The sequence below is a fragment of the Strongylocentrotus purpuratus genome, unplaced genomic scaffold, assembly GCF_000002235.5.
Source record: "Strongylocentrotus purpuratus isolate Spur 01 unplaced genomic scaffold, Spur_5.0 spur5_scaffold_21, whole genome shotgun sequence".
NCBI classification, from domain to species: Eukaryota; Metazoa; Echinodermata; class Echinoidea; order Camarodonta; family Strongylocentrotidae; genus Strongylocentrotus; species Strongylocentrotus purpuratus.
In genome coordinates this window covers 38,062,947-38,084,376 of record NW_022145607.1, presented here as the reverse complement: position 1 = coordinate 38,084,376, position 21,430 = coordinate 38,062,947, and the positions used below count along the sequence as shown (strand labels likewise).

General features: G+C 38.4%; 1 protein-coding gene across 4 annotated transcripts in view; it reads left to right on the top strand.

Moving 5' to 3' along the window:
• LOC581568 (protein quaking-A) overlaps positions 1-21,430 on the top strand; it is a 100,808-nt gene that overhangs the window by 40,132 nt on the left and 39,246 nt on the right. For all 4 annotated transcript variants that reach the window (XM_011682934.2, XM_011682933.2, XM_011682932.2 and 1 more), the window contains exons 3-4: positions 5,338-5,454; positions 15,166-15,309. In XM_011682934.2, coding sequence (XP_011681236.1) covers positions 5,338-5,454; positions 15,166-15,309 — 261 coding nt within the window. The remainder of the gene's footprint in view (positions 1-5,337; positions 5,455-15,165; positions 15,310-21,430) is intronic.

Sequence of the window (21,430 nt, the reverse complement as noted above, 5' to 3'; positions counted from 1 at the left end):
CAGTAATGATTGGGTAGTCGCAGACAGAATGTTGGTTTTCAAAAAGTGTGGATCTTGGGTGAAAATCTAGAGTTTCAGAAAAGCAATTTAGTGAGGATGAGAAGAAGCGTGTTTTGTACATTTGATGATGTTTAGAATTTGGAGAAAAGGTTTGCTGTCAAAAAATGACACTGATAACTTCCTGGTGAAATGCATTCTTCTCTGCGGCTCTGTGCAACATCATTTTACAGCGGTTTGCCACAAATTTACTCAGAATTTGTAAGACGTTAGTGAAACAAGATGATCTGGATCCTTCATCTGCGTCATGGCAACGGAAAGGAAGAACAAGTGATACCAAAAGAGGATTTTTCACATCACTTTGATAGGGTATGCTCAGGCGTATAGTTTGAAAACTGATCTCTAAATCAAGTTGTTCAATACTTAAAATATCCAAACTTCTGATAAGTTTCATAAGATGTTAAAGTAAATAAGAGAGAGTTCCAGTTCTCCCCCCTCTCTCTCTCTCTCTCTTCTCTCTCTCTCTCTCTCTCTCTCTCTCTCTCTCTCTCCTCTCTCTCTCTCCCCACTCCCTCTTTTAATCGTCTTTTTCTAAGTTAAAATCTCCTTCTCTCCCTCCTAAAAAAAGAAACATCTACAGTTTTTTTCTGTGAAACAAGAAGTATTTGTTTCCTTCAAACCTGAAACTGAAAATATTTTACCTTGGAAGTAGATTTCAGGCTTAGCAATACTAATGACTGATAAAGAGATTTTCTTTTTTGCCGATTATTCAGGGGCATTTGTCATTTGATTTCGATAGCAAAGACACCGATGAACACCTGAGATCCTGCCATCTTTCAAGGTTTTTTCTTTCTCTTTTTCAAGATATCCCTGAAAAAAGTTGATATTACTTGATTACAACAACTATCCAGAACTTCAGGTTGATGCAAAGAAATCTCCAATAATTTCGAAGATTATCTGAGGATTTAATTTTACATTAGCACTGAGCTTTACACCTTGAGGCCCTGCAATCCTTTAGGTGTTTTTTTGTTTCTCTTTCCCAAGATATCCCTGAAACAAGTTGATATTGCTTAATTACAACAACCATCCATAATTCTTGAAATCTGAAGGACATCTGAGGATTGCCATTGTTCATCTATAAAGCACTGAGCTGCGCTTCTAGCATAGCCCCTGGGGTGAAGACAAGGAAATCCCTAGCAATACTCAGAACCTGTAATGATTTCAATTTGTATGCGTGCTATAACATCTACTTTTACAGTTTGTTGATGTTACCTGGGTTCTAATCGATGTGAGCAAACAGAATTTCTTCCCAAGATGCCTTCCAGTTTAGGAATCGATCGCGGATCAGCATCAGGGAGCAATGAGATAGTTCCCAGCGGTGGCTAATTTAAATGATAACTTTCAATTTTCAAATGAAACTTAGGGATCACTAGATAAATTAGCCACCGACATTGCCTTAAATTACCAATGTGTCAAATCCAGCCGAATGAACATTAAATCATGCTGAAAAAAATAACACCATGCAGCCGAGCACAAACCTAATTGCATACCTCCAGTTCTTACGATGGCAACATTTTGCTATTTGCTTTCATGAGATTTGTGAACTCTTATAAAAAACAGCCACCGGTGAAGGCACGCATACTGCAGGAGCTACAAAAGAGGCTAGGGGTTAGTCAATAAGATTGGAGTGAGGTTTAATTTCATTACGTGCCACACGGCAGTGGAGTCAGGTCCCGATCTGAAGAGCCGTCTGAAGATGCGACTCTCACGGCATAAAGATGCGACCGGGGAAGCCACACTGCGTCTTTTACAATTTGCATTGAGAGCATGCGGACGGCCGCCGGCGATGAAACGGAGACGATGAGAGGATGCTGTGACTTTTTTATCTTTAACCCCTCCGTCCCCAGGCGTCATTTGCAATATGCCTGATACTCATCTCGTTTACATTTTAGAAATGGGTTAAACTAATGGACTGAAATTTAAGGGCAATTCAGTTCAAATCGAGCTGATTTGCGAAGACGTAAAGTAGAGTTTGTCATAATAATAGACCACAAACCCTTTTGATTCATTTTATTGGTATTCACACCTGCATGGCTTCTGTTATTGCGGAGGAAAAGAGGAACATTAAAGCTGACACATTGTCCGCAGAGAGCTAGATCGATGGGCATTCAATCTTCGTACAAAAATTATATGTTAATACCTTGTAGCTGACAAATTAGTTAAAAAATAGCTACTAAAAGCAAAGAACAAGCATGAAATTCATCATTTTTAAATAGTTTTCTCTGGTATGTGACTTTTGTGCATGTTTGTGATGATAATAAGATTATTTTAGAATCAACGGAGGGTACATTTTTCTATCAATGAAGATTCACTTGCCAAAGGGTTAATAAGGGGTTAATCCAAGTTTGCATTAACTTCAGGATTGATCCCGAATCATCCATCCACTCCATTTTTCTACCTCGGATAAAGTGGGCCAAATATTCAACCATTTTTTTTATTTTGGGGCACAAGCTATTGGATGTTGGCTCTGTTCATCGATTATGTGGGGTTTGGTGATTGTGTTCTAGTTAACTCTTTGAGCCCCAACCTGTGCAATACCTCGTCTGCAGGCACATACTCTAATTTGACACTTAACCACAATTCCTAAAGCCTTGAGCAGAGCCTTAGTATATCATTCTCTGGCTGTGTGTCCTGAGCAGCTAAAGTAAAGAGCCTATGCAGCGTGCCATCAGCTTAGTCTCATAGTTCAGACACTGTTACGCAAAGCCACTCACAATCGCTTGTACCTGCCTCACGGTGAGAAAGCATTTTTGTTTCTAGCAAACGTGAGATTCAGGGAGTTAACTGGCGTCTCTGGTTACTCCTTGGGCAAGGATCTTGAGATCAGCTATCCAGAATGCACGTCGCCATCGCAAGGTGGCTAAAAGCGTTGTCTCTTCGGGGCAAACGTGGACCGATGATATCTCTGTGTGTTTGTGTGGAGGGTGAGGAAGGGAGGAGGGAGAAAAATAAAAAAATACCAATGCACCTGAATGCCCACATAGTGAAATACAGAGAAGGTTTTTTCCCACATTGCTTCGTACTTCAAACACTTCAAACATGACCGAAGTAGCCAGTCAGATATAGACAAACCAATTCTTTAATCACCTTTTTTTTTAAAATCTCAAAGATGTCTGTTATTAGGACAAAGATAATTGCCCTGCTCCCTGGACAGTTGTTAGTTTTGTCTTCATTCAATGACGACTTCATTAAGCCGTAAGGGAATGTAAGCAGATTGAGAGATGGAGAGAAAAGAGAGAGAGATTGATTTACAGTAAGATAATGAGAGAATAGAAAGACAGAGAATAAGAAAACATCCAAGCTGCAACTGAAGAGATGATCTTCTGAGTGAGGAATAACAAGAGAAAATGAGATGATTAAATCTAATCAGATGAAAGGAAATAATAGAAAAAGCAAATTACCAATAGACCATGGAAGAGGCAAGGGGGATTTAGTGAGAACCAGAGATAAAGAAATATGCAAGATCAGGGAGTGATTTTAGCTCTTAGAGAAGACTAACAAGTGCTCTTGTTAAAATAAAATAAAAACATACCGTACAAGTTGCCATGCCAAAGCAGTGGATCTATGAAGATTTCTGTGAATAGAGAAGTATATATTGATTAGAAGAAGACAAGAGCTTGTATATAACATTTATAAGTATTATGCCTGGGACACATGCGCTCACAACATTCGTAGTCCTAACGCCCCAAATTTCTCAATCTTTGATATAGGGCTCATTCATACTACAGACTCTTGAATGTTGAGTCTGGACCCCTTCCAAAAACATGGTTGGGGCCCTATTATAATCGATTATTGAGATTAAGATTAGCTTTGTGTAATATCAGTGCAAGTGGTGAAAGTTCTGCATATCATTAACTTCTCACTATTGCCAATGGAACAAAATAAAAGGAAAATAATTCCTGAAACAAGTTGTAAGAAAAATGAAAATAAACAAAGCACTCTACATCCCCCGACTTGGCAGGCAAGCCTTGCAGCTCTCATTTTTACATTTCTAGTATAAATGTTGATGAGTTACTTGAGAAATATCACTTTCTAGTTGATGTAATATTACTGCACAGAGAGCTAATATACTTACAGAGGTAATGAAACATAGCAATTTAAAATCCATATATATGTGTGTGCTCTGAAGTATGAAGCATTTTGTTATAAACTAGATTACATTAGGCAGAGAATTTATGACAGTTCCATTAATCTTATTTAGCAGTATCCAAATCATAAAACTTGGCCGCTCTCTCCAAATTTAATTTACGACCTTGTATAAGTGCATCTGTCAAGTAAAAAACTCACAGTCCTATCTATTAGATTGTATGTTTGTAGAGTGTTCATTAAGCAGCTTTCTTCCCCTGAGGGAGTCTTATATGGCGGATAAAGTTAATGTAGGGTATTAGATTTTCTTTTAAATTTGGTTAGGAGCAGTGGAGTATGGTGTTTCAATATGTATGTTCTTGGGTTGCCCGTGATGAAATAGTACCTGAAGCATTGGAAGTAAAATTGTCACTTAAGTCTGTAGTTCTAATAAAATTCATCACATTTTTCTATCTTTTGAAATATTAAAATGATATGAAAGGTTTTTAGAACTACATATTTATCAGTGATCGTTTCCTTCCTCACATTATCTCTTTCTGATTGTCTTTCTTGCCCTATGCATCTTTTCTCTATTGTTGATCTACCTTTCTCTTTCTCTCTCCCTTATGAACTCAACTAGCTGATGTTGAAGAGGCAGATGTTTAGGGATAAACAATTTGACAGTGCTCCAGAAATCACAATCTCATCACTGCCATTTTCATCCCCTTACCCTGTATTCAGAGTTTTTCAGACTTCCAGAATTCATGGTATAGCTGTACGAGAATTATGTAGCTACGTGTATATGATCAGTCCATTGTCCTTGTCTGAACATTACATAAAGAACCAACCTATAGGGAAACGTAGGTCTTATACCGTTTCGAACGAAAACTCGAAGAATCAGGGTCCGGCTCTGGTCTGAACGTTGTATAATTGGGCGGGGCTTATCGTGAGCTCACCTTGATGATGAGGATTTGATGATATGATATCAGCTGCTTTACAGGATGTTGTTAAGTTGTCTGTACGCTCCTTTTGCTAAAGGATGATTCTTTATACATGTACATGTACAACGTTTCTTTTGTACATGTATACGTTTCTTCAGGCCTATAGTTTGATGAGTTTTGTATACATGTATTTCTTTTAGTATGAGCAGGCTATTCATGCCCTAACATTATCTTGTAATAAACTGTCATCTGTATCCTCTTTATTTTTTTACAGTTCAACTTTGTCGGCAGAATATTGGGGCCCAGAGGAATGACCGCCAAACAACTTGAAAAAGACACAGGCTGTAAAATCATGGTCAGAGGAAAAGGATCGATGAGGGACAAAGTTAAGGTTCGTAGTCCCATCTGTTTGTTTTCCTGTATGTTTTAAGATGCTTCATGATGTCGATCTTTATTCATCCATTTATTCATTTCCAATATATTTATCTCAATAAGGACAGGAATAATTCAAGGGCCAAATTGAATACACCTTCTTCTTCAAATTGGCATCAATGGTAATTTTTTTTATTGGTACATTTTTTTAATGAAAAATCAATGAATCAGCTTTTCATCCTCAAAATGGCAACACTTGTTTGTCTTTTTCTTCACTCTTTCATAATTTAACAAATGAAAATGTATATTTGATAAATGCATGTTTAGAAGGAAAAAAATGGTACTATTCCAAATTTCAACTAGAAATTGTGAATTTGCCATACACACAAAAAAGTGATTATAAACTCTACTCTGCCAATATAGAGACTTTAAAGATTATTTTCAATTGAATCGCTCTTATTCATAAGCAGCACAATGAGCTATGAACTACAAATTTTCCATTAATTTTTGCACTATCTGCTCATGATGTACAATTTGTAACTCGGAGCATTCTGGATAAAAAAAGAAACAAAGTGTCATTAAAAGTTTAGAATGGAAATTTGTTTTAAGACATAAGAATATAAACATTATAACTATATATAAAGGCAGGTTAATTGTATTGCCAAAGGGCAAATTAGAGATTAAATGACAGAAATATAGAAATGAAATATACCACAGAAAGAATTGTTCATTAATTAAAAAATAAGATAAATAAAAAGCAAATGAAAAATTTAGTCTTACAAATTGATTATCCCAAAAGTGTAACATGATTGAGGGACTAAAATAGTAAGTTTCTAGGAAAGAATGGTTCATTAATTTGAAAATTAGATATAAAAGCAAATGAAAAATATATAGTTTTACAAATTGATTATCCTTAAAATGTAATATGATTGAGGAACTAAAAATAGTGAGTTTCAAAGACAGTCTACCATGGTTTAAAGAGAGTAGTTTGATATCTAAAGCTGATATCCGTTGTGAACTTATCTTGTTTGTGGATTGTTGTGTGCTTTATTTTCTCTTCCCTTGAGGCATATCCTCATCCTGTTTTTCTGAGCATTGTTAAAACGTCTGCGGCTTTGCCGATATACGTGTCCAACTTTATCATAGACGCATATGGGACGAGCTTGTAGCATTCATGTCTCGCTTTTTGAATTTCCCCGATGGCATTGGAGACTTTCCCTTAATTTATTGCATTTTCTGTGCCCACATGTATTTGTTGTCTTCTGTTTTTTCCAAAGATGTTAAAAAACTATTCCCCCATGTTTGTGAAATCTTAATGTCATTGAGTTACAAAACTTTCTGATATCAACCTTTTTTCCTGAGTATATATATCCAATTAGATGATATGAATTGTGTGGTTTCCAATTCTATTACCAAACCTGTGAATTTCAATTGAATTTGGGCTATTGTGTTATAGCACATTCATGTTGGGTACAGAAAACTTGTTTCCCACGATTGATACTATCGGGTTTCACTTAAGATGGAGAGTATAGCTATGCACTAATGATGTCTCGCTCATGGCAACTGAAAGAAAATTGAGACATGTCTACTTGTTGTACTTCTTGTATGAAAGGCATATGCCTCGGAATCCGTTCTCACAAGATCATTAGGGACTTTTAGATTCGCACCAAGACAATAGGTCTATGCTACGATCGACGTCCTTTTAATGCACTGCCTTGAATGGACGTCACACGTTTCAGTCCACGCAAATCTAAAAGTCCCTATTGCAGCCTCATGACACAGAGCCTTAAAACAAATGCCAACATGTACTTGAAGACTGAAGGTTTTAACCCTGAGGCCCCTAAAAATCAATCACATCTTAATAGCTGTGTGTGATATCATTGCCCCCCAGATATTTCACCAATGTTTCCTGGTTTAAAAAAGAATGTTTTGAGTTTGTTGATGCCTCGGTGTGGTGTCAAGGGGGTTGGGTATGTTCAAGGTAGAGGTGTGGCCCGGTGTGAACTGTTACCAGGACAGGTGTACATAGGCCTGTCTTCACTATCTCGAGATTGCCAAATATCCAGCTAGTTGAACTATCCCGATCGCAAACTATCCAGCTAATATGCGTCTTCATCAGACCGAAGTAGCAATTAGTGGGATATTTGGTCGGGATTGTCATCCAAATATATCTTGGGATAGTGTGCAAAATATCCAGCTATTTGTCCGATGCATCTTCACCAGACCGAAGACTCGGACAATGCGCTAACGCTGAGCAAAATATCTCGAGCTAATTTCTCAAGCTAATTTCTCAAGCTAATATCTCAAGGTCGAGTTTCAAGTTTTGAGGTTGAATCTCGAGCTGATGAGGACGCGATTTGTAACTTTGGGATTATTTCCTAAATCAGAAATAGCAGGCTATTTGGCAATCTCGAGCCGATGATGACACGCCTCATGTGTACAACAGTCCTTGTTTGCCTTTTTGTTGATTGCTTGAATATGAAAGGAGCACCGACCTCTCGGTTTGATGAATCGAAGCTGTGAGCTTGGACATTGGCATTCCCCACCCCCTAATGGGGATTGATAGACAGATGGGAGATAAACGCATACACAGATGGGCATTTCGTGATAGAGTGATTAGAAAGATACCCAGTGAATTCCTCTTCTCCATCAGGGCTTTGACGAGGTGCTAGAATGAGTGTGAAGGTCTAGGGCTGCGTTCATGCTTAAATTTTGAAGGCAGAATGAGCGATCTGAAACGCTCATCGTAAACGCTCATCGTGATCGCAGTTCCACGATGCACTGTTCATGCTTACTTCTCTGGCTCCCCCAGGCAATTCTCAGGGTGTGGCCTTAATTGGTCTTCCAGCTGGATTCGCAAACCTTCACTGTGCATGCTACGTAGACCCACTAGAGGTCAGTGCGATGACCCCATTTAAACGCGTTTACAAATTGTAAACGCATCTTTTTGTGAGTTTACGATCGGCGATCGTGATCCCCGTTTTTCGGTGATTCTACAAAAGTGAGCTAAGATGCAACCGTGTTTTAAACTAAACGCGTAACAGATGCCTGATTCTGGCCGTCAAAATCAAGCATGAACGCGCCCTTGGATGCCTATATTATGAATCACCCGTTAACAAACTATCAACCAGGTATGAGGAAAGCGAGAGATGTTGCAAAACCAATGATAATGATATCTGTAAGGAAAATCATGTTTGGTTTAAATTGTTATATTTGTAATGCAGCTTTAATGGTAAAATTCTCGAAAGCTTTGCCTTTCCTTGAGTTGACTAATCCCCCCCCCCCCCCTCCAAAAAAAAAAAATTTTGTCGTCGGTTTCACCCTCTCTTATATTGTCTTGGAACTAACAAAACAATTTTTGTAACATTGAATGAACTTAATAAAGAATTTTTACGATCCTAGAGAAAAAAAGTGTGGATTAGAAATGGTAAAAGGATAGGCTTAACTTTTTATAAATGGAAGTCTTGGGAAGGAAAAAATCTGTAGTGAATGAGATGGATTTGATTTATAATGGATGGAGGGTGGATGTTGGGAGGCCTTGGTGTGGTAGATGAGGAGGAGGAGGAGGAGGAGAAGAAGAGGAGATTGATGGATGATACCTACCAGGATAGCATCAGTCAGACCACAATGACATACCGGTATCATAAAGAGATGGAGTGGAAGAAAGAAGTGGTGTGCTAAGCGATGATTGCTTCTGTAAGCTCCATCCTTGGGAGGTGGAACACGATACCTACATGATTGGAGAAAAAGATTTCTCTTTGTATAGACATGGGAGGATCTTTTTACTTTCATCATCAGTCTTTTTGATCAGTTCAAGGGAATATAAAAAAAATAATAAAAGTAGATAAAAGTATTGATTTTTCTTGTATGTCTGCTGAAAGCCAGAAAGTTTATGATGTATCATGTAGCATAGACTTGAACATCCTTCAGACAATTCACTTCTTTATTCTTTTGTTTTCTGCATTTGTTTGAAGGGTTGGGGGGGGGGGGGGGGGGTCGATAAATATGCTGGTATTTTTTACTACATGTAGATTAGAGATTTTCGAACATGCCTAAAGTTTATTCACCAAAGAAATTACATGGAATGCATTCTTCTCCTTCAGTACATTTCTTCCCCTGTTCACTCATCTCAATGCTGGTATATCAAAGCATTCTGCTTTCAGATAGGGACTGGGTTACAATCTTGACAAATATCTGAGGAAGTGTGCTACCGGTATCTTTCGTGTCACAAGTGAGGTTCACGCGCCAGTTCTTGTTTAGGTCAGTTTTTTTGCGCCCTTTTTGCTATGAAACGTAGGGTCATACATGTATGTAAACCACAACCTATCTTAAGGTTAGGGCGATAACTATGAGTAGCAGGGGGTCCTCATTCCTTTTGTGCTACCCTCTTGGTTTTTAGTGGATCATAGTTTATAACTAGTGGATCATAGTTTATAACTTCCTGGTTTCAGAAACCACAGCAGAGTTTTAAACCACAACAGTCCTGTGTGAACATGCATGTACACTAAGCTAGAGTTTGATGCATTGAGCATAGATCTATCTCCAAATGATATGGAGAAAAGTAGAAAACTAGATACTGGTGCACTGCCTCTTGCATGCATGCACACACACCCCTAGGCAAAGGCTCTTCTTCTCATTCTTCTTTTCAATCCTTAGCCAGAGGCGAAGAAAATAAGATTGTCTGAAGTTATGTAGCAAGAGCAGTACTGGTAGCAGAGACTAGTGATCTGTTCTATTTCTTATAGCTAGCTTTATCTTCTAATGTTAACCAAGGTGTTAAAGAATATAAAGAAAACTTTCCCCATTTGAAATGTTAGAAAAAGAAGCAAATATCATTGTTGCTTGTGTACATATGTGTCTTTTAGGGAATTATAGATAATATTTTTTACTTCACTATTCCATCATTTCTGACCTTTACAATTTTTTGATGCAACTATTTCTCCCTGCTACTAGAACTGTAAACATTTCTCTCTCTCAATTGTTGGAGATTATTTTTAAAAAGTATATTTTTTTCATCCATGATTGATATTTGGCACTGAGTTTTACACCTACAATCGTCTTATCAAGCAATTTAGGCTTTTTGAAACCCTGGTTTAAATATCCATAAAACTGTTTTTACTTCTTTGCAGCAGGATTATAAACAGGATATGAGTCCCAAATGAAGCAGGAATATTCTTGTTTTGCTCATTCCAAATATCATACTTTTTTTAAACCTGGTTCTCTGCATATTGAGGTGTTTTTCAAACATTTAATTTGTTTTGCCAGAAAGAAATGTTGAATGAATTATGAATTTAAAATTTATCTATGAAAATGAGGTATATCCACAAAAGCAGTATACATTTGTACTTATTTTGTCCACATTTTCTTGTAGAAAAAAAAATAGTAAGCAAGTAATCGGTTATTACTTCTACTTGTGTCCTAAGAATTGTTTTAAACTTGTTTTGTTATCATGCTGTGCATCAGTGACAGTACAATCATGACGTGTTCATAAGAAGGTGTGGGTTGGGGGGGGGGGGGGGGCTCTGGAGGGGCAAATATAAGAGAATTTGACCCAGACACGTTGGAATGTCACCTCTGTGTTTTCCTTGAAGAAAAATATTTCCGTGCAAGGCAGAAAAGTGACCCCAAAATACTGAGTTTCATTTTTTGTTTGTTAGTGGTAAACCTTGATGAAAAATGCCTTTTTAATAAAAAAAAATTATATCCTTGCAACATTTATAGCATTGGTATTTCACTTTTTGAAGGGGGGGGGGGGGGGTGGAGAGGATGCATGGTTTGGTTTGTAATTACACATTCCCAACAATGAGATATTTAAAGAAGCATAATCGTTTCTTTGACTATCAACTTATGAATTTCACACAGGCCTTCTGTACTATCCTGAAATGCTTAAAAGAGCTGCTGTGAATAAAAACAGCTCTGGTTTTGGGCAATGAAGTATCATTAAAATGCATACCGGTAACATCAGTATGGTGATAGCTACATGAAGTATATCGAAGGTGTAATCCCTGGAATGGATGCCTACATTTGGGACCCCTGAACTACGTGTAGTTACTGTCAATAATGAGCAGAATCACTGAATGTGAATGTATGAAATGGATGGCCCCTCAACATGTGAACATGTGCATTGCCCTTACTTTCTGTTGGTATTCATGACCTCAATATAATTGTAAGGTAGAGATCGCGTACATGATGTTTGTCATATCCGATGAATGTTTATTGCGGTTTAAACAATAAAGAGAACATACTGCTCCCGAGGCTGCCAAATCAATACTTTCAATAAAGGTCGGATCACAAAGGACCTTAACATGCCTATTACGTGAAATACTAACTAAACCATCACAGGCATTTCAAGACAATGGGGCGCGAAACAATGATGGCCAGAGAGAAAAATCAATTTAAGTTTTGGACGATGGAGTGTAATTGTGAGTTTATGCAAGAGGCTTCATGCCTCATAGCTCATCATGAGTCAGTATGAGATAAACAACCCCCTCCCACTGTCTACTCTTGGTCCTTTCCTCCCCCCTGCTTGACACCGTACGTGCTGCAGAAGATCACTTTGATCTACATGCAAATGTAACTGAAAATCGGTGAACCCTAGAATATTAAGGGGTCTACAAGCCTACCTACATCTATCATAAAGTTAAAAGGGATGGAATTAAATTCAGTCACAGGAAAAGTTAGCGATTGACATGTAAGGTTGTAGGAAATACATTAACAAAGTAAATCCCGGAGGTAAATTCATCCAAAGTTCCAAGTTATTTTTGCTACATCTAATCGCTGAGTGAGCAGAGACTACATGTAGCTTGAAATATAGTCCTATTCTACTCCTCTAATTTGGAGTTCATGGCAAATTTGCAGCACCTATTTGCAGATACTCAATGTTATTTTGTCCTTTTGGGTCAGAAGGCTGTTTATCATACTGTAATTTAACTCGGCGTTAAATGCCCTGAACTGGCTCCAAAGAGGGTACTTGTTCAGATGGGCTACTCATGCCCAAGTATTGTTAGCTTTAGGCTGTTCATATGTGGGTGGACCAAGGAGGCTAGAAAGCAATGTGGATGAAAATGAACTTGATGCTTTCGATTTTGACTCCTATAGTTAATGCAAAGCTGATTAACAAATGGCATTTCTCAATTACTGCAGCTATTACCCTGTACGTGCGCCCCCCTCGTCTATTCTTGTTACCCCCTCATTCCGTACCTAGTCCCGTGCAGTAGAAAGTGTGTGAGCAATTGCTGACTCATTAATCAGGGGTCAAGAAAAATAGGTTGGTTAGTTTCCATTGAAGCTGTAGGGTGTCTATCGCTAGTGAGTGATGGAGAGAGAAAAGAGAAGAGAAGAGAAGCAAAGCAGAGAGAGAGAGAGAGGAGAGAGTGTGAAAGTGACTCTTTTCTAGAGTTTGAGTTTGGAGGTGGAGGGAAAAGTTCCTAGTATAAAAACAGGGGGGATTTAACTAACAAAACAACAATTTATTTGAAATTATTATGAGCTTTCTTCCTTAATATTATAAACATAGAATCACTGTTGGCAAATCTCATTTGATTTGTATTTTCTTCATTTATGCGAGTCAGCTGTATTGCTTTTTGTTTGAAAAGATTGATTTTTGTTACGAGTGTTTCTGTGGGGTTTCTTTAACAGATGATAGTGAATATAAAGTATTTAATATTAGGGCTACATGTTTGTGCTTGTTAAAGGTGAGATTGATATGGAGAAGAAACTTTCATGAAAGACATTTAAAGGCAACAAATTAATGAGTTAGAAGGCCAGGGTGAAGTTGTATCGCAGGTTCACGAACGCTGTCACTTCAAGAATGTTGCAGGCAGTATTTGGGGCATGCCAAGATGCTGCGCTGAGGTAGCAACTATGAAATTGCGGAATGCCGATTGCGAAAAGTGATATTTGAAAAGCGGCAGGCGGGGACTGGAGTCAAACTGAGCCAAGTGATGGATTTTGGGAGGTCACGGAGGTCAGGCAAAGGCATGGCTTCAGAGGGAGGGGAGGGGAGGGAGGGGGGGGGGGGGGGGAGTGACGGTTTAGGGAGGGGTGGGCCTAAGAGGGTAATTGGGAAGTTGGTAGGAGGGTTGTTGAGTGATGCAGTATTTATAGAAGTGATTTTGATAAGCTCAGACTTCATATGGATTAATGTTGATTTTTACCTGGTTTGAAAACAAGGATTTTTTAAGTAGAGAAGTATTCAATGGTCTTGTTGCTTATCGTAGGAACTATATGTTATTAGTGTTAGCCTAATGACTTTAAATTGTATCGAAGATCTTCCTAACCCTCCTCCCTCCCCCCCCCCCCAAGGTCTGTATTTCCAATTCCTTATGGCAGTGATTTTAAGTCTTAGTAATAAAACAAAAACGTATGCTGCTATGAATTTATGAGACTTTGACAATGAGCTTGTATGTCATCTGTGGAGGCCAGAAGGGCGTTTTAAATTCACATCACTTTACAGAGGGTGGGTTAACACTCTTCAGGTCAGGTCATTGTAAGGTAAACTAGTCTTAGCAACAGGCTGATGGTTACAAAATTCAACCCAAGTCTGTGTTCATGTGTAGAGTCCCAATGCGGGATAGGAAGCGGTTTCTTTAAACGTCTGAAGGCAAAGCTACATCCTTCTGAAAGCTTATAAAGCGGGATAGCTTCGAGTGTACCATTCTTAAAATTCTCTTCCATCAGTTGGAAAGAATTCAGTTGTGACTTCTGAAAGATAAATGCCTGATTTGATTTGAAGCGGCATTGACAGGTGCCTACTCCACCAGGGCCAGGCTCAAGGGGGTCTACCAGCCACCCAAGGTCAAAAGGTCAAATTTGAAAGGAGTGAAAATAGAGCTATTCAAATTGCATCAAACTTGTAAGACCATTTCCCATGCTCAATTTAAAATCAGATATGAAGAAAACAGAATGATCAAACATGTTTGTATACCATTTCTGTCATTTCAACATCAATCAGGTTCAATAGTGTTATTTTAAAGACAAGAAACATCCCAAACTCGGATGAAAATACTATATGTACATTATAGGTTGCTGAATTCTTTCTCCTTTTTCTATCATTTATATGTCTTTAAAAAAATAGTATTGCGCAATTCTTCTTTCTTTGTTTACACGTAACCCCAAATGGAGATGGTTTAATCAGAGTTACCCAAGGCCTGTCCACTCCTTGATTTAATTAGAGATAATGAATTTAAGATATTTGGTTTTATTCTTGAATGTGACTCAATAAGTTGAATCCTGAGATATTCCAGCCCAAGGCTTTCAAGTATTCCAGAAGTCCATTTACATGTAGATACCCTTTTCATGTCGATATGAAATTTAATGATATAATGCCCACTTTGTTTTGATAATAATATTAATCGTGTTTATATAGCAATTATAATACTTGTAGATTACAGAAATATCATTACCCTGGTCATCGGATTCATGCTTGCCTGCACGCAGTGTATGCACATTCTCCACTCCTTGTGGAGCATTCCTGCCAGGTGCCATTTTACAGACGCTCCCAAGACTGAAGTAACTACAATTACTTTCGTACCTACCGTACCGGGTACCCATTCTACACCTGGGTTGAGATAAGCAATGTTGATAAAAACGCCTAGAGTGCTGAAGAACATGAGTGCCGTGCCCGGGATTGAACCTACAACCTTCACATCTGCAGTCAACACATACACAGTGTACATGGCAGTAGCATCATCATCTAATTACTTTTGTTTTGTTTCTTTTTCATGTGCAGGAGGATATGAACAGGGGAAAGCCAAACTGGGAACACTTAAACGAAGAACTGCACGTACTTATCACAGTCGACGACACGAAAGAAAGGGCGGAGCTCAAATTAAAGAAGGCCTGTGAAGAAATCAAGAAGTTGTTAGTTCCCACGGTAAGTCACGCCCCTCATCCTTTTATTCGTACTCCTAGCTAAACCTACAGACAAATCTGGTATTGCCTTTCTTGTGATATTCTTGACAAGACAAACTATCTATTGCAATACCCTAATTTTGAAAGATTGATTCATCAACAATGCAACAAAAAATGGGACAAATGGAAGCACCTTTGATAGTTTCATTTGTGATGTTTATACCATTTCCTAAAGCCCCCCCCCCCCCTTCTGCTCTCTATCCTGTCCTTCTAGTCTTCATCTTAAGCTGATCTTGTTTCCATTTATAAAATGGCTTCTGCTTGGAGTCCTGTAAAGTATAGCAAAGTCTGCAGCAGTACATGTATATCAGCTCGGGTAGACCCCATATTTTCTACGATTACATGTCGATGAAGGTTTCTTCTCCTGAGTTTCGCTCCAGGATTGGAAGAGGAAAGCTTATGATTTCCAAGAAGCCATCCTTGAGACAAATTGCACTTCTCTTGGAGCTTACTGCTACACCTTATCCCCTGTCTGTACCTCGTCCTACATCGGGCTCCTATGCTGCTTTCATACACACTACTTCTGGGGGTTGAGTCTGGATACAATATGCTCCTCGCCCAAATGGCGATATGAAACATATCCATTGTCTTTGTTCTTAAATACGCAATCCTCTAAAAGCCATGCTGATGCAGGCTCTTAACGTCGACCTGTTTTTTGGTGGGTACGTTGTGCGAGGAGGGAATCTGCACTGGAAGGGGTTATCCCGAAATATATAATGATGCGTTTGCATTATGATGTCCAGAAGGAAGTATGCCTTGGGGACACTGCTTTTCTGATTGGAATAGCACGGGAGGATAATAAGTGTGATTGCGTTGGGGGGGGGGGGGGGGGATTAAACTTGGGTGTTACCGGTAACCATAAAAACACATCTATTTAAGCTGTTGTACGAAAAAGCACACTTTGAGCTCCATATCGAGGACCGATTATTTAATCTGCACTCAGGCCACGTACGTACTTGTTACTTTGGAGTATGAAAGCAGCATTTGAGAAGCTTTCTTGTTGCAAATGATTGCACATGACGTTGGTTGGATCCCGATGGGAGCCATGAAAATCGCTGCTGCGGAAGCGTGAAGGCGGCAGAAGATGCATTCCGATACCCTTCTCCTCCCTCTCTCCATCTCCCTCTCTCCCTCTCTCTCCCTCTCTCTCCCTCTCTCCCTCTCTCCCTCTCTCCCTCCCTCTCCCTCTCCCCCTCTCTCCCTCTCTCCCTCTCCCTCCTTCTCTCCCTCCTTCTCTCCCTCTCCCTCTCCCTCTCTCCCTCTCTCCCGTGTGAGATATGATGCAAGGCTGTAGTCAGAGATTTCAAATCAAGAAGTAATCGATCAATTCTCCAGAGGACCTCTGTAATATCCTTTTCATGTTGTGATCGATGTTAGTGTCCTGTTAGTTCGGTTGAACCAAACATGTTGGTCGGGTTGAACCAAATATGTCGGTGACCTAAACATGAGCTTTATTTGCCGCAACCTTAGGCAATTGGGAGACCTTGTTGGCATACTTTCGCATAAAATGTGGAAAGAAAATAACTAAAACTGTAATATTGTCTTCCATAATCTGGGAAATAATCGAATCAGATTTTTTTTTCCTCTCAATATTCTTTCAATAAAAAATCTTACAGGCTCTGCATCTACATTTTTCTATAATAGTTATCACCTTACAAGTAAAATTCGGTCCTCCCTTTTCAAACTTCGATTTCATCATTTGCTGAATAGAGAGTAATTGATATAACCTTACTCAGTGCTTTAACATTTTGTACTTTACTCGGGTTACTGGGTTACCGAGTTCGTGGCCAAATAAAGGATGAATGTTTATATTTCCTCTCAGCTTTCTGATGAAGTCATAAATGAAATCATATCTTGAAATGTATTTTTATACATATAATAGCTTGATTACAACCCAGATAACGGCATGATATTATGGAAGCTAATTTCATTGTGATGTTTCTCAACATGATGATATGAGTTTTATAATTCAAACTCCCCTGATTAGTTCCTTCTTCTCTCTTGGTATTTCTCTAATTGTCTATACACTGGAATCTTTCAAGTACAATTATATATTATGATAAATGATTATTACAATTTGTCTGATTATTATCATTATTTTTATTATCATTATCTATTTCTATTATCATTATCATCATTATTATTATCATTTTTTGCTCCCATTGTCCATCAGTTTACATTCATCATCATGTTCTTTTTAGAATGTGTTTTGTCAATGTTTGCTCCCTTGCATACAATATACATGTACATTATATATATATATCCCTTGTATTTTACCCTCTCATCAGTCAGTAATAAGCAGCACTGAGTTTTTTCTTCCACAATTAAGCCAAATTTACCACCAATCTTGTATTGATCGACGACAATTAATTGAGTTTTCTCCGTAATTAAATGACATGTCAAGGCCTGAATCTCCTTGGTGCGAGTTATTGACTTAAATTGGCAACAATCACCTGCCCCGTTCCATTCAAATCGGCGTGGCAATGGTAAAATCAGAGAAGGAGCCAAAAATATGACCTCAACATGAGGAAATTAATTCAGCTGAGGCAGAGCTAATGTATCTCAGTCCACTCTATTATTTACCATATAATGATAGCAGGTCGTCAGGGCGGGCGCAGCAGTTTGTTCTCTAACTGGGGAAATGAAAAGGGGAGAGGGGGAGACAAAAGACTGGTTAAAAAATTGATTTTTAAGCTTGTTAGTACTCTACCACCCATCTGCTAGGGTTGCGATCCAAGAAATTAGCAACATGCCAGCGCTGTAATGGCTTAACTCCTTCCATCTCAGTGAGTCAGGGGAGTCTGGATCAATAGTGGTGTACTCGGTGGGCGAGGGGGAGAGGGGTTAGGGACAGGGAGCTGTTATGTCATTGTGGACGACTTTGTGCAGAGTGGCAGAAAGCGGTATTGATTTGTTCGATTGGCCACGTATGGGCTGTAGGGTAGGGCTCATTGATGATCATGTGGGATGGTTAACAGAGTGTGAAACCACATCATGCTTTCTTGGGAAACAACCTTGTAACAGATTGGGATGGAATGAGGCAAACAATCAAGAAAATGTGAAAGGTTTATCAAGCTTTGTTGGGTTATTGATTAAGTTGGTTTATAAAAAAAAAAGTATTCAATGTTCACCACATGTTAGAGGTGTAAACAACTTTCTTTTCCAATGCTAAAACAGCGACTCATACCACATTACAGGGGTCATTTTAATGATGTCAAAAACAAGATGCTCTGTTTTATTCCTTATAAGTTGTATAAATTAGGGATTGTAATCACTCCAATGAAGAAAGATATTTATTTTTAAAGAACACAGTTTCTTGTTTTATGTCCAGGGCTATAAGATAGGACATTTGATTAAAGGTTGATGAAATGTTTTTTGTTGAATCCTTTTATCTACATCACATTTTGATTGTTTATAGGACCTTGCTTTCTTTCATGCTATCAGGTCATGTGATCAGGTCATGTGATAGGAACCCACCCCCATATGGAAAGCACTGTGGGCTGCCTGATTGCATTGGGATGTCTGTCTTTGTTTAGATTCCCTGCAAAACAATGCATTGTCCTTGGGAAACGGCCCACCCAAAAATTAAAAAGAAATTTTTGTTTGAAGAGGCAATACTAACGCACATGATACATACAGTCTGATCAGACCTCCATACTTACAGAAGTTTGGAAAACATGGGCCTTCACATTTTTAAAACTCTGAAGTCCAGCAGTCTTGAGGTTTCAACATGGATCCCATGCATACAGATCTCGACATACTCTGCACCCATTGTAGAGAAATCCATCCTTTGTAACAAATTCAATTGAATAAAAGCAGAAAGTTGTGATTCACATAGTGGTGAAAGATGAAATAACTCGGACCTTTAATAACAGAGTTATGAATGTTCAAAATATGAAATCTATAAGTAGATGTAAATCCCAAATTGGTAGTTTGGTCAGTAGACTGTGACATAGTCGTGGATAACTGTTTAGTACCATTTTTTCCTGTTTTTTCCCTCTCCCTTGGGGCACTACTCAAAATATATTATAGACAGCATATTATTATAGGTCCTCTGAGCTTAAACCCTCCGGAATCATACATGTTTGAAAATGTGAAGTTTTATTTATCTTGTGTCTTGAAACAAATGGGAAAGTTGCATGCCTCTACATCACAGAGACAATACCGATTCAGCCAATTTTAAGATTTCATACCTATCGTGATTACAACTTTCAAAAATTCACTTCTTCCTCATCTTTAGTCCGATATCATTCCCACTTTCACCCGTCTGCTTCTCCGATTTGTCTGCTTCCCTCTAGAATATTTTACCATCAAGGTTGGATTTTCCTTTAAAAGTTTGCCCCAAAAAGTTTGTGTTACCTTTAAAATCAGTTTGAAGTTAAAAAAATTGATTGATTTGGGCCTAACACAGTGCATTAAGTGCTGAGAGCCAGAAGGGCGTTAACTCTGTTATGAAGGATGTGCAATAACACCTCTTTAGCTCTCATCATACACTGTAATGGGAGAAGCACAGAGTACACAGAACTAAATCCTGTAATCAAAACATCCTCAGGAAGCATGGCAATGTTGCATTACATTCTGTAAAACATCGGTAGCTCTCACAACAATTTCAGTGCCTATTTTTGTGTCTCGTCCGTGAATATTGCTCTCTACGGAAGCAGGATGTCATGATCAATATCACACAGCTAATGAGGTTGAATTAAAACAAAAACAGTTACATTGATCAGTCAATTAGATGTGTAAGAACCATGAAAAAATAGATTAAGAGCTGTAATAATAATATGAGGCCTGGGAAATGATTATCTGTATAAAGAGGCTGAAGTTTTGCTAAGAAGTCCATTGAAATAGAATTTAGATTAGAGCTTTCTTGAAAGTTTCTTTAATACCTAACTGCAAAAAATATATTTCATTGACTTGAGTTGAAAGGCTTTTTTAATACAAGGTTTACAATAATCCCCCTAGCCTGTCTCTCTTTTCCCTCTTTTCCCTCTCCCTTTATCTCCCCAGGTCTATTGTGTATATGCAAATCCCTCAATTGTACTATCCCTTACCTTGTCTGCACTAAGCCTTTAATCTGTATTATCTGTTAAGTCATTTATCTAGCCTAATGCCTCTCCTATTTTTAACATTATACATTTACCTTGAATACAATACACTGTGCATTCACTGTTCCCCATGAATATGGTATTAGCCTAACTAAGTACAGAGATTAAAAAAGTGGCTTTTATTTCCCAAAACCACATCATCAGTCTCAGATTCGACCACCTAGGTTTTGGGGCAAGCTCTGAACAACCTACCACTCAATTATTTAGTGACATTCGCCAAATATATTCCTAGTCAGGGTTAGCATTCACTAAGCCGCTGGGAGTTTGCCAATTGCTAAAGGTACCCAAACTGTACAAAAGGGGAAATCCACCCTAATAGTTAGCTGGTATTGATAAAAGCAGAAATACAAGGAAACCAAATAGGTAAAAGTTTGAGCCATATTCGATTTTTCAAGTTGTCATCAGTGAAACACGACAACACCGTGACTTTTCTTGCAAGGTCCTCTCCAATTTTTAGAGTGCATGTATGATTGAACATTTTGTTTTGGCAAAATGGAATTTTCTGATTATTTTTAGTACACAGCAAATTGGAGGGAACCTCGCAAGTTAATGTCACAGAGCTGCCAATTTGTGTTTAATGGATTGCAACTTCAAAATTGTTGATTGGGTTTTGCTCAAATTCTCACTGGCCTGTTCCTCTCAATGTTCTGCTTCTGTAAAAACCATAATATCATGGTGGATTTCCCCTTTAAGGATAAAAGAGAGATAGTTAAGTTGACAACTTTTTGGCAAAGGATTGTAATTGGGAGTGAAAAAGCTCCTGTTGCAGATGTATGTTTAAATGGCTCATTTTCAATGTCAGGATTAGAGGTTGTTTCAAGGTCTATGTCAGATGAAACCCCCTGTTTTCAAGTTCCTTTTGAGGTCCCATGCAATTTCACAACTTGAGTGTGTGATTGCATGTGTGTATTTTTTATTTTCTGATACAAGGTACTAGCTGATTTAAATCAAGTGGAGCAGTTGGCTAATTAAGTTGAA